Source organism: Aptenodytes forsteri, unplaced genomic scaffold, assembly GCF_000699145.1.
Source record: "Aptenodytes forsteri isolate BGI_AS27 unplaced genomic scaffold, ASM69914v1 Scaffold329, whole genome shotgun sequence".
Classification (NCBI taxonomy): domain Eukaryota; kingdom Metazoa; phylum Chordata; class Aves; order Sphenisciformes; family Spheniscidae; genus Aptenodytes; species Aptenodytes forsteri.
The window spans coordinates 83,809-96,119 of NW_008796200.1; the positions used below are offsets into that span (position 1 = coordinate 83,809).

Below are 12,311 nucleotides of genomic sequence, written 5' to 3' on the forward strand. Positions count from 1 at the left end.
ACAGTACCTGAGCAAGAAAGGCAGCATGGGTCCAGTGATATTGAGCAGGGTCAGCCAGCAGTCCAGACCACCAGGCAGGTCCAGAGTGATGAGGCAGGTCTGCAGTCAGTCTAGGAAGGAAGCCAGACCCAGAACACAAACCCTATAGTTCAGGGAAGAGGCAAGGTCTGGCCTTAAATGCAGCTCCCAGACCAATGAGTGTGTGGGTGGGGACCCAAACGAGGCAAGTCAGGACAATTAGAGCCTGCTGGCACCCACAGAGCCCTAACGAGGAGTGAGTGGGATCCAGGCTCACAGTGTGCCAGGCAATATCCTTGGGGCTGACTGACAGTGCTCTGTTACCTCCGGACTGGGCTCCCTGCTCCCTCAGCTGCTTTCAGCGCTGAGAGTCAGTCGGATGTTTGGATCTTAATGTCACCAGCCAACATCAGAGAACAGTTGCTGTTGTTAATTTACTAACTAGATCTTTTTTATAGAACAGACATTAAACTTGGCCCTACTGGCACCATCAGTTTTGCTCTCTAATCTTCCTCTGTTACTAGCAGAGAGGAAGTGGATGCTAATCTGCTTTGTCCCTTCAGCTCAATGAATATCAGGACTGGCGCCCACCCTGTCCTTTTAGATCAAGCTAAGAAAAAGATGCCTGTGTGATCATGTTATCTGCGTATCTGTCTGTGATCGCTCCCCTGTAACTTCTGAGCTCGTCAACCAATTTTGACTACACTTGGCAGACACGTAGATGTCTCACAGGTATTAAATACCTACAAATTTAACCAAAACAGGTGGCTGAGTAGAGGAGCGAGACGCATCTTTCCTAGGGGAAAGGCTGCAATATGAGCTGAACCATGTTAGACACTGGAGGATCCATCCATACAGAGGATGATAATAGGAACCATCAGGTCTTATTGGTTTGGCTGCTTATAAAAGCTTCTGTCTGCAGCTTTTTCAGCTTTCTCAAGTCATCAGCCTTGCCTCCAAGGGAATAATCCAAATTTCCATCTGAGAGTGTGGGTAGCTTTCTCAAGGTGACTTGCAGTGAACAATAGCTTGGCTGTTGTCTTGTAGCTGCTGATCTGTAGCTGGGGAAGCGCTAGCAACCAGTGGTGATGATTTGATGTGTTAGATGTATTTAATAGGCATTGCTAAAAAAAGCCATGAGGCAGTCTGGATATTGCTCTGAATCATTTACAGCAACTCAGAGACGCCTTTTTAAAAATGCAAAGCTGCTGCTTTGGCTGGACATGGCGCAGTCAACTTGGGGAGCCCTCCTGCTTCAGGGTCACTTGGAGCCAGAGGGTCCCTGCTTCCGCCGAGAAACGGAGCAGAATGAGATAGGAAGTCCCGGTTCCTTACCCAGCAAGGGCACAAGACCCTTCTTCCCATTAAGCCTAATCGCCATTATACATTACTCCCTGCTTTGTGCCCAGATGCTTTGACTGCTGCATAGACTCGGCCATTGGATGGGCTGAAGCATCTGACCATCTCCCTGCTGATCTTTGGGGTTTTGCGAAAGTACAGGGCGGAGCAGGAAGGGCTGAACAGAGGATTTAAGGACAGAGAGTTACTTTTCAACACTTTATGCTCACAATTCAAGACTATCAAAATGTGCAGCCAGAGGAGTTTAGGCGTGGACCAACTAAGTCTGAGAAATCACTGCCTGGACCCTGGGTGATGGTGTTGCTCCTGATGCTCCTGGATGGTCTGACGGGCAGCGATATTCTCATTTTGTTGCTTCATGCTCACAGCCTGGAGATGCATTGATGTAGTTCATCTTTTGCATAGACAGAAATACACTTTATGCTTCAAGCAACACTGATTGTGGAAGGGGCTTTCTGGCAGGGAGAGGGAAGAGAAACCAAGGTTTCGTGGAGTTGATTATGATGAGCCAATGTATCATGGTGGACATAGAGAAGCCATGCCGTATCCAGGTTCTTTGGTTATCTGAGAAGCTGAACATATCCCTAGGACTAGAAACGGTTTGTTCTATCTTGTTTTTTCTATTTTATAGGCAAAAACCAAAAAGGCTCAAGACAAGGGAGAGCGGAGCCATTTTCTCAGTGAGATTAAGGCACTGAGAAAGGAGCTAAAGGAACGAGAAGAAACTGCCATGGCTGCAGCCCTTACCCGTGCCAGTGTTGTCCTTGCTACGAATACAGGTGTGAGATCCTCCTTTTCTTTGCAGTATTTTACCTCACTTGCCAGGACTCATGTAAACCATGTGCCCTGCAATGCAGTATCCTGCCAGGATAGGAGGGAGATTTAGTCTTCCTGCTCCAAGCTCCTGGGAGTTCAGTCAAGTTTGCTGCAAGCTCTCAAACTCCTCCACAGTGGCATTCTCCCTGCTTACACTCTGGCACGTGATGTTACTGTTTAGCGAAGAATATGGGTCTACAAGGGCCTTTGGTGTGAGCCAGCGTGGCCCATCTTTGTTAGTTCTGAGTAGGAGCTGAGCTTTCAGTGAGTAAACAAGTGCTATTGGAGGTGTGCAATCTGCTTATTGATTTCATAAGTCACATGGAATTGCTTTCCTGCTTGGATAATGTCCGTGACTGATAGAATACAGCACATGTTTCCATAGCCTGGTCTCAGTCTGCATGTATTTGGTTAGTTCTGTAAGTCACCCAAGTGGTGTAAACGGCATGGGATTTAGGGAACAGTTCCAGGTATTCGTCAGGCAGCACATGTAGGCACATCTGCATCTACAAGTAGGAAAGTAATACCCTTGCGATCGAAGGGGAACATAAGTGCTTAAAGTTTAACATGTGCTAAAGTGCTTTTCTAGATCAGATGTATAATACTCCAGGGCCCACTTACAATCTTCAGATTTGGTTGCTCGGGGATTATTTGCTGAAGGGAAACATCAATAATTTTAGGTCATAAAAAAAGAACCTCATGGGGCATTCACAAGTTAAATCCTTCCAGTGCATTATTTGCTGGGAATTGGCCTCTCACTTCTTTTAACTTTGGCTGAAAAAACAGGGGGAGGTTTCTTCTTTTCAGTAAAACTGGTATTTTGTGCGGACTATTGCGTTGATCAGATGTGATTTTCTCCTGGGACTCTGGGGCTTGCTACCCCGTGTGGAGGTCTGTGCAATTCTGCTTCAGCAAAAGGTGGTGGACAAACAAGGGGTTTGGATTTTGTATTCTTCTCAGTTAAGCAGTCTTGGTATTTGTCTGAAACCATGTAGTTTGATGGGAATTACTATTTATACAAGCCAAAGTGCTCTGTTGCTAGGTTCAGCAGAGAGAGAATTTTATCATGGCAACACACAGGGACACCAGTGACCTTTAGTTAATGGGAGTTCGATAAACCCAAGTCGAGCTGCAAGGCTGTAAGGGAAGAAAACCATCTGCACAGCTGCATGCCATGTTGGTACAGTCTTTTTTAGATAGAGAGAACCTTTCTACTTGTTTCTTTTCCTTTCACCTTCAGCATGGCAAAATTGCAAAAGTCAGGTTCAAACTGTATGCTCCTTGTTACCAGAGTGGACTCATACAGGCTGGAAAAAAATTTTTTAAAGGGAAACACGGTGTCTCAGTTGACAAACTGTAACATCTGAACTGATGCAAAGCTGTAGAGGCAGCAGGATTTACAGTGGCAAAGCAAAATCACCCCTAATGAGAGCTGCTTTCAGAGCTACACTGCAATAGCAGAGGAGCTTTTGAAAAAACATTTCTGTGAGCACCATGAATAAAAATCTCCTTGTCTGGCATGCTGGCTTCTTAATCCTCCTCTCCTCCTTTTGCATCCCTTTTTCTTATGAATTGCAGTAATATTTTTGATGCCTCTGAAATTCACATTTCTGATCAATGCGTGGATCAATATCGGTTCATGTCTGGATTATAGTAGGACGTGTAGAAGCGTTATTTGTTTGACATTACAAAGGGATATATGATGTAAAAAAAATAGCCCTTGCCGTGGTTGTCTGATTACAGTCTCCTGTGCTTTCCCTTCTCCTACTGCCATGAGGAAGAGCAGAGTAGCACAGCTGGGGTCAGCAGGGCAGGAGTCAGGGTCTCAGCTGATCTTTCCCTCTTGGGGTGTCCCTCAGTGTATCAGGCAAGGCGAATTTAAAGTCCTTCATCCTTTCAGTTTTGGTTGGTGAGAAGTTTTGTTTGCATTTGAGGGCAGAAGGAAAGTGGGTGTTCATTAGTGCTTTTGCTCTGCTTCTGCTCGGGGTGAAGTATTCAAGCATATTGTTCTGTTTGTCATCTGGGTTTCACTGTTGTTTTCAAAGATACTTGGAAGCTTTTGGGCCCAGATGCCAGGGCAAAAAAGGACAAACAGAAATTGGCAAAAACAGTTCTGACATGCACATATAAATGTATATGTATTTGGCATGGACTACAGAGCTGAATTTCTAAATCACTGCGAAGAAACATTATTTTACCTGCCTCCCTCAATCACAATTAAAGCGTGTGTGGTTTGTTTTAAAAACAGGTTGCTTGCTCTTCTGTGCTTCCTTGCTAAGCTGTGCACCTTCTCCTTTAACTAGGTGCTTCCTCTGATGGCCCACTGAAGCTGCTTCCTGAAAATCACTTCGATCTTGTGGTGATAGATGAGTGTGCTCAGGCGCTGGAAGCCAGCTGCTGGATACCTCTGCTGAAGGCTCGAAAGTGCATCCTGGCCGGGGATCACAAACAGCTTCCCCCCACCATCATCTCTCACAAGTAAGGAGCGGTTCGTGGGCCCAGGTCCTCCTGTTATTTATGCAGCCAAATGCTTCTGAATGCCTCAAGTGTCAAGAGATTTCACTAATGTGGATTATTTATTGATGTCCCCTGTGAGCTGGGTTTGGTCACTCTGCCAGAATTATGTCAGACCTGTTCTACTGATAGCCACTGCTTAAAGTTTAATGTGGCTCCGTCTGAGCAAGCTTTCTTATCACACAAGGACATGACAGTTGGTCGTTTTACCTGCTGCTAACCGAGCCACATAATAGCAAAGCGCGTGTAGTCAGCATGGTGCTGGAGAGTTGCCTTTTGTGCTGATGAGTGCCTGCTGGGCAACTGCTCCAGGGCTTGCAAGGATTTTGAGTTTGCAGACAGGGAGAGCAATCTGACAGGCAGCCTTTGGCTCTGCTCTGGAGTTGCCACCAGTCCTCAAAGGTGTGTGCACCTTGTCTGTGAGGCTGTCATCTGTGCAGGAGCAGAGACGTGGCCTGCAGGAGTCCGCACACTGGATTGTGTTTTGTAGGAACAACCTTAGGTGGGTTACCTTGGTAGAGCTGCTAAAGCAAACCTCAGAAACAGAAGGTGATTCTGTACCAAATCCTGGCCATTCGCAGTGGGAATACTTGCTCACACAGTGACAGGGAGCTGTCTGCCTTTGAAACACTGCTGTGCTCATTTTGCGGAGGTCCTTTAAGCTGCATCAGGGGCACAATCCAGCAGCTAGAGTCCCAGCCTTCTCCAAGATTGCCTTTTGTCCTTGTCCCACATTTACTTAGGAGTTGTGTGCCCGCAACAGAGAGGATCCTCTGCAGAAAAAGCAGGGTGGACAGGGAGGGTGAGTGCAATGAGGCAGGAAGAGCAAGCAGAAACTTATGCCACACCGTGTTTCAGGGAGATCTGTTACACTGGGAACGTCAGAGGTAGCTCTGCAGCATCGTGGAAACAGCTCTGCTCAAAAAACCTTTGTAATGATGTGGGGTCCTTCCACTCACTGCCATGGCCTCTGTGCAAGGGGCAGGTACTGCTGAGACAAACAGCATGGAATCAGAGGGTACTGTCCTGGCTGGTACTGCCGTGGGATTGACGGTTGCTTTCTGTGTGCCTGTCTGCATCCTTCCATCAGTCATCTGAAACATGCCCCGGCTCCAAAGAATTCAATGTGTTGAGCTTGTGCTGTTTGCTTTGGTTTTTCTCTTTAGTGAGAAGGAGAACTTACGCTGTGAGCTACTATTGGATTACTCAAAATTGTGTATATTTTGACAGATTTTTTCCTGAGACATGTCATCAGCAGAGATATTTTTTCGATTCCGCTTGCTTAGCAGCACTGTGTTTGAATTCTTCGTTTTCTCTCTGTTATGCAAAGTAATTTTCAGAGTGGTTAGAAAAGTTGTTCAAAAAACAGTTTAAAACAATCACATCAGCCATTTAAACTAGTAAAATGGTAAGCAAACAGAAGGTGAACAAAACAGACACACAAATTCTGGTTTCACTGACCAGTATTTATATATAAACTTTAAAATGTTTGTTTTTAAGAAAGATGATCTGTTTTTCTACATGAGGTTTCCTTGTGTGTAGCAAGAAGGGTGGCCTGGTTTACCTCCTCTTTGCTGACTGCAGGGTCTGTAGAGTGAATTCAGGCTCGTACTCAGTTTAATCCAAGTCTTCTCTTCCCTTTATTAAATTCTGCTTCTGTGGTTCCACATTTATTTATTTAATGTATTGATGTGGGAGCTGGCCCACCGAGATGCTGTGTTATCACACGCACCACAGTGACTATAAAACCTCACAATACCTACATCATGCATATTAAGAACAATTAGTTTGTGGAAAAGATCTGTGTCTAGTGTAAATTGCCTGTGCTCCGAGGGGGATACTCCAAATAGTACTGGGGAGCCTTCAGGTTGTTTAAAATATAAATGTGCGCATGTTTATCTAGCTCTAGATCTGGAATTACTGAACCGTCATTGTGCAGAAGCAGAGAAATAGGGCTGACTTCATAAACTTTCTCTCCTGCTTCCAAAAAATAATGAGCAAGATACATATCTATAATCTCACTTGAATTTTGAACAAGGGAAATGAAAAATCCAAGGGAGGCAGCGGCTCACAGCAGGTGGCTAAGAGATGGTGCAAATAATGTTAAGGCGCTGTATCATCTTCTCATTTTACTGTCATCAGATGCACAAGTGCTTGTTGTTTTGCAGATCTTGGCAGGTGATAAGCACATTCCTCCACTGTCTGGCGTAGGTATCTAGGCTTGGTGAACTGCAAAAAGCCTATCCAGAACCCCCTACCCTTCTTGTCTGGCCGTTTATTTACCGTGAGTTTGCAGGCTGTGTCTCTGTGCCTAGGTTTTCCCCATGTGTAAATTGGGAATAAATAATTTTACCTCCACGCAGAAGCCAAATGGCTAGCCAAGGCTGGGGAGCTGGAGAGAGGCTGTAATCTGTGCTGAGCTAACAGATGAGCTAACAGATGTTATTAGTCTAGGGTGGGAAGAAGCAGTCAGGGGCTAGTTGGGGGCTAGAGCCTCACTTGCTTACATTAGTAGGGAATTGGTTTAATCTGGAGTCAGATAACAAAACTATTCCCAGTAGAGAAGAACTCCTTGCCTGACATGCAAGGTACTTTTTGGAGTAGGTATCTGGTTACTAGCAAGAAGAAACTTGCAGTTTGGTCCTTCAGGGTTATCATTCTTTTCTTTAAGTGATGTGTAAGGCTCGTCTTCTCCACCAGAGAAACTGTAACGCAGCTGCATAATGCCCCAGTCTTCGTGCTGTCCTTGGCCAGCGGGATTCATCTCGACTGCCGTTCTGAGCAGTGGCGCTGGTTTGAGATTTTCACCCCTCTCTCTGCTTGTGCCAGTAAGTTGTTCCAAATTATGAATAAACAGAGAAGAGGGAGTTGGATGCCCTTCCTCTGCTTATGCTTCTGGTTGTGGAAGTGCACTTGTTCATATCTTAGGCTCCTGCCACAGCAATGCTGATTTACAAGATCAAAAGCTTTAGGTGGATGAAAATGCTCACCAGTCACTGCGGTCCCAAGACAGCAACTACGTGCTAGCGAGGCAGACAGGGCTGCCCAGCCCCAGGAATAGAGCCTAGAGACTTGTTTTTCCCAAGACTGTCAGATTAAGGGCAAAACATAGTAGAAATACCAACTCTGTTACTATGGGTGAACGGGTCTAACGCTCAACTGACGTCAGTTTTGGCCCCTCTGAAATGAAGCAGATTTTCTTCAGAAGAGCTCCAAAAACATTGTACCACCTGCCCAGCTGCTTTCTTCTGCTCTGTCATGGTGGCTGATGCCAGGAGCCTTTGCTGGTGCTGCATCGTGGAGTCAACAGGAAAAAGCTCCTCACTGGTGGGATCCATCTGCTGCAGATCTCCTCCTGGTCCTGCTTGAGGAGTTGTGCTTTTCTCTCTCTCAGTTTTGAGTTCATTTGACTTTGCAGTGGAAAGCTGCCACTAGTTTGCATCTCTCCTGTGGTCACAGGTGATCATAATGTCCTCTTTCTCCATCAGAAACACTGTTTTCCTCCTTAGATCCTATGGGCATGACTTGGACCAAGCTTTTTGTCCTTGTTGTTCCCATTGTTTTTCTTTAAAAAGAGCTTGGACAGTTTTGTTGTGCATTTTGCATGTTTTCTTTCCATGTTTTTAAAATCCCAGCTCCTTAGATCCTATGTTTTCTTTCCATGTTTTTAAAATCCCAGCTGCACAAAGAAGTGGTCTTTGTAAAATTAAGAAAGGGTGTGGGTAGATGTCTGGCTCTTCAACCTTGGCAGGGTTACCAGCTGTGCAGGTAAGTCAGTTGTTAGGTCAGCTCCCATCTCTTGTGGGGTAATCCTTTTTGGATGAGAAACCTTAGGGATGTTTAAACACTGTGTCACTGTGCCCTTCCTAAAGTTCAATAGATTTAAAATAAAATAGAGCAGAGAGAATGTGTGTCTGAATCAAGTGTTAACAGATTTATATCTCAGCCTGGCTTACCAATAAATTATGATCCGAAAAACTTGCTACATTAAACAAAATTATTGCTCAAGGCATCAGCAGGTCCACGACCCAGGTGCTGGTCAGGCAAGACACCAGTCACCAGAGCTCAGCCTCACAGACAGTTGCCTTTTGGAAGATAAAGTGCAAAAAGCCAAGCTGACTTCAGCTTACTTGGAAGAATTATGGGCTGTGCTCTCAAATGCTGCCGCTCTCCAGGCAAGTCTCTCTGTTTCAGCCTAAAAGGCAAAGCTGCTACGATGCTGCTGCCTGTGCCAGCCGGTCCTCTCTCAGTTCCCCGAGTAACTCTTGAAACTATTAGCTAACATGAAGCAAATCCATCAAAGTGTGAAAGTCTGGGAGGTCTTCAACTCCGTAAAAATAGATAACAAAGCCGAGAGCCAGGTTTGTTCCTGCACTCAGGGGAAAGCCATCGTATGAACTCAACCAAAGTAGTGGCTACAAGAGAAGCCACACAGGAGGGAAACAGAGAAGAATCCAGCTTTCTACATTTATTCTTGAAGTATGTTAGTTTAGCACTGGAAAACTCCAGCTAATACCCTATTGCGTTAGGCATGGTGTATATAATGAGAGATGGTCCCTGTTATGATCTGAATAAACAGCGTGAAGGTGGAAGAAGAATTACTCTCCCCATTTCACCCCATGTCATACAGGAAACTGGTGGCTTCTAGGACTGAGCAAGATGTCTTGAACCCCAGCCTGGCGATTGTCTGCGAGTCCATCTTTCCTGTCTTTCCCCTCACCTCTAAAGGCTGACATCTTGTCAAGTAAAATTATTCAAAATTGGGTATTTTCAAACTTTGCCCATTGCTCAGGTGGCTGACTGTTGAAAGACTGAGAATGCAGGAAAACAAGTGGAAAATACAGCTTTTTGAGCTATTTATGGCTTTACCTTTCATCTCGGTGGGAGCCCTTGGTAGCAGCCCCACAGGTATTAATTGCAGATGGGTACCCTGGTAGGTATTAACTGTACACACAGAAATTAGAGTGGGTGCTCATCAGGCAGGCACTGATCTGGAGTCTTCCCCTCTAGTCCTAGCCTCTGTTTGGGAATAGCAAAATTTCCCTCTCCTCTTTCCAGATTACCAACGTGTCCCTCAACTCTGCTGGCTCTGTAGAGCGGAGGGCTCTTGGACAGACCATTTGAATGTGCAAAGGGTTTAAATAGCACAATGCAGAGTATTTGTCCTGTACAAAATACCTGGGATGACATGTGTTATCCTGGTAGAAAGCAAAACTGCCTAATGCTGAAAGAAAAGAGTTCCTTTCTTTCAAGCTCTGTTGTTGTCTAGTGAAACCCCCCAGCCAGCCTGTGATGGAGAAGACGTGCAGTGAGGTCCAGCTGGAGCAGCTGACAGTTTGGCTCAATAGCCTCCTAATTAAATGCAAAAGCTAACAAATTTTGATCAATTGGAACAACTTATTTTGAGAAATCCAATTACTTTTCAGATAAACGCCTTTAAAAATTGCTAGCTCTTTTCCTTACGGATCTGAACTCTGGCTTTGTTTTTAGTCGCTGCCCAAGTAGAAGCATTTGCTGTATTGAACAAGGCACGTAACACAGCTTTCCTCTTTACAGCACCATCCCCCTGCACGATGCAAATAAAGCAGACACTGGAGAGCACCGCTTTGCGCTTTTCACAGTCCCTGCAGGCTGCGAGATGCAACACGAAGGCAAATTCCTTTTACCTCCATCTTGTTAGGTATTTCCAGAGATCCAATTAAGGCACCGAATCGCCTGCCGGCTCCTCTTTGGTTAATGGAAAACAATAAGCTATTTCCAGGGATGATTCATGCAGAGGACTCAAACCCTTCCGCCTACCTTCCCCTTCTCCTCCATTGATGACAGCAGACCTGAAGTGGGTGGACTCCTATTTTCGGGGCCTCAGTGAAGGGTCTAAAGTTAGCTGGGATGAATCTGGGCTGACAGAAGGATCGTCTGTTACTACAGTATGTGAAGTCAGTCCTGCTTAAGTAGGAAGCCTCTGTTAAACAGGAATACTTTGATACTTTGTAGGAGCCGTACCGCAAGCGCAGTCAGACAACTAGGCTTCCACGCAGCTTGTGCTCAGTGCGGGGAGCCGGGCCCTGCCTGGTATAAATACCTTCTTGTTATCTGCTTTTTCCTCCATAGATTCAGCATTTATCAGTTATTACCATCAGGTTTTTTTCCACTTGAGGCTAAGGGAGTTTTGGTGGGGAGTCTGAAGGATGCTCCTCTCTCTTCCTTTTTGACATACCTGGAGTTATCTCAGGATGCAGAGGGCATCCCCACACACACCTTACAATACATTCACCTACCTCTTGTCTGTGCGGGATGTGTTTCTTCTGAAAGACCTCCCAGCGATGGCAAATGTCAGTCCCCCACTGTTCCCCTCTCGGCAGCCTGCTCCAAAGCTCACGGACATTGGCTTCAAGCCTCCTACTGGGTTTTGGCCCGGTCCCAGGGGGCATCTCAATGCCAGGACACTTTCTGCTGTCTCACAGGAACACTCGTTTTCCTTATTTTCATTTTAGTCCTTATGCCATCCTTTTCTGACATCCTAATTAATTTGTCTCCACATCAGAGCTTTGATTTATTGATTTGTTTTTACACTTTTCAGATATCTTCAGATACATATCGGACCTCTTGCTCTCAACTAGTTTCTTAGACAAGCACAGGAATATTTTGACGTCTTGTTTGTTAGCAGTCAGTCTGGATGTCTCCACCATCCCAAATCCACACGCTAGTCCTCCATGCTCAGTAGTTTGCTGATTTGCATGTCAGGTCCAAATGGATTTGCTTTCACTTTGTCACTGAAAAGCAAGTGTCAGGCCTTGGTTTTCTTCGGTTACCTCCACAGCTGGAAAGAACAAGCAACCCTCCTCCATCGTATTTGCAAGGATTAAAAAAAACCCACAATATCCAGAGAAAGGGTGACTTCTGCGCAGCCTCACTTACGACTACTTTACCTATTTGTGAAACCTCTTAAACCTATACCAGGATAGAAAAGCCCAGGGCACAAAGCCAAGGGCAGCTAATACTTTGCGTGTCCACAACAGCCTCAGCCTATTTTGACATCCAAGAGCTTAAGGCAGAGCTCTTGAGGTAGGAAAACACAGTGACATCCTTCCCCAGACTTTGCTGTCCAAATTCGGTGGTGTACAGCGGAGATCAGAGTCACACCAACGTCTCCTTCTGTCTCTTAGGGAGGAGATCAGCTATCCAGAGGATGAATAAAAAAGATATAACATGACTGAGGGCACAGCTCTGTGGGAAACTCTTCCCTTTTTTTCCCCCCTAGTAATGATCATTCTTGACATCTACGTGGCAGGCTGACTCCTCACACCCAGCCCATAAAGGATATTTCATGCCACAGTAGGCACAAAAGCCTTTGAAATACTCGGTTCCACTTGGCTACAGCTATCACCGTTAATGTGTAGCATTTCTTCCAAGAGCTGGAGGAGGAAGCCTTACCTATGAAGAGCAGCAGGGCCTCCTCGTCCTCCCTCACTGGGATCTATCCTGGTACCCCCACCCCCTCCGCAGGAAGGTGCATTTGAGCAAAGTACAGCCTTTTCCTGCACATGAAGCAAGGTGAAACCAGGTTAGCAGCAAATACTGGCTGCTGTGGGCTTGTTTCAGTA

At 45.6% G+C, this 12,311-nt stretch overlaps 1 protein-coding gene across 1 annotated transcript in view; it reads left to right on the forward strand.

Moving 5' to 3' along the window:
- IGHMBP2 (immunoglobulin mu binding protein 2) overlaps nt 1-12,311 on the forward strand; it is a 44,310-nt gene that overhangs the window by 13,436 nt on the left and 18,563 nt on the right. Inside the window, exons 7-8 of the mRNA XM_019474348.1 lie at nt 2,009-2,156; nt 4,497-4,671. Coding sequence (XP_019329893.1) covers nt 2,009-2,156; nt 4,497-4,671 — 323 coding nt within the window. The remainder of the gene's footprint in view (nt 1-2,008; nt 2,157-4,496; nt 4,672-12,311) is intronic.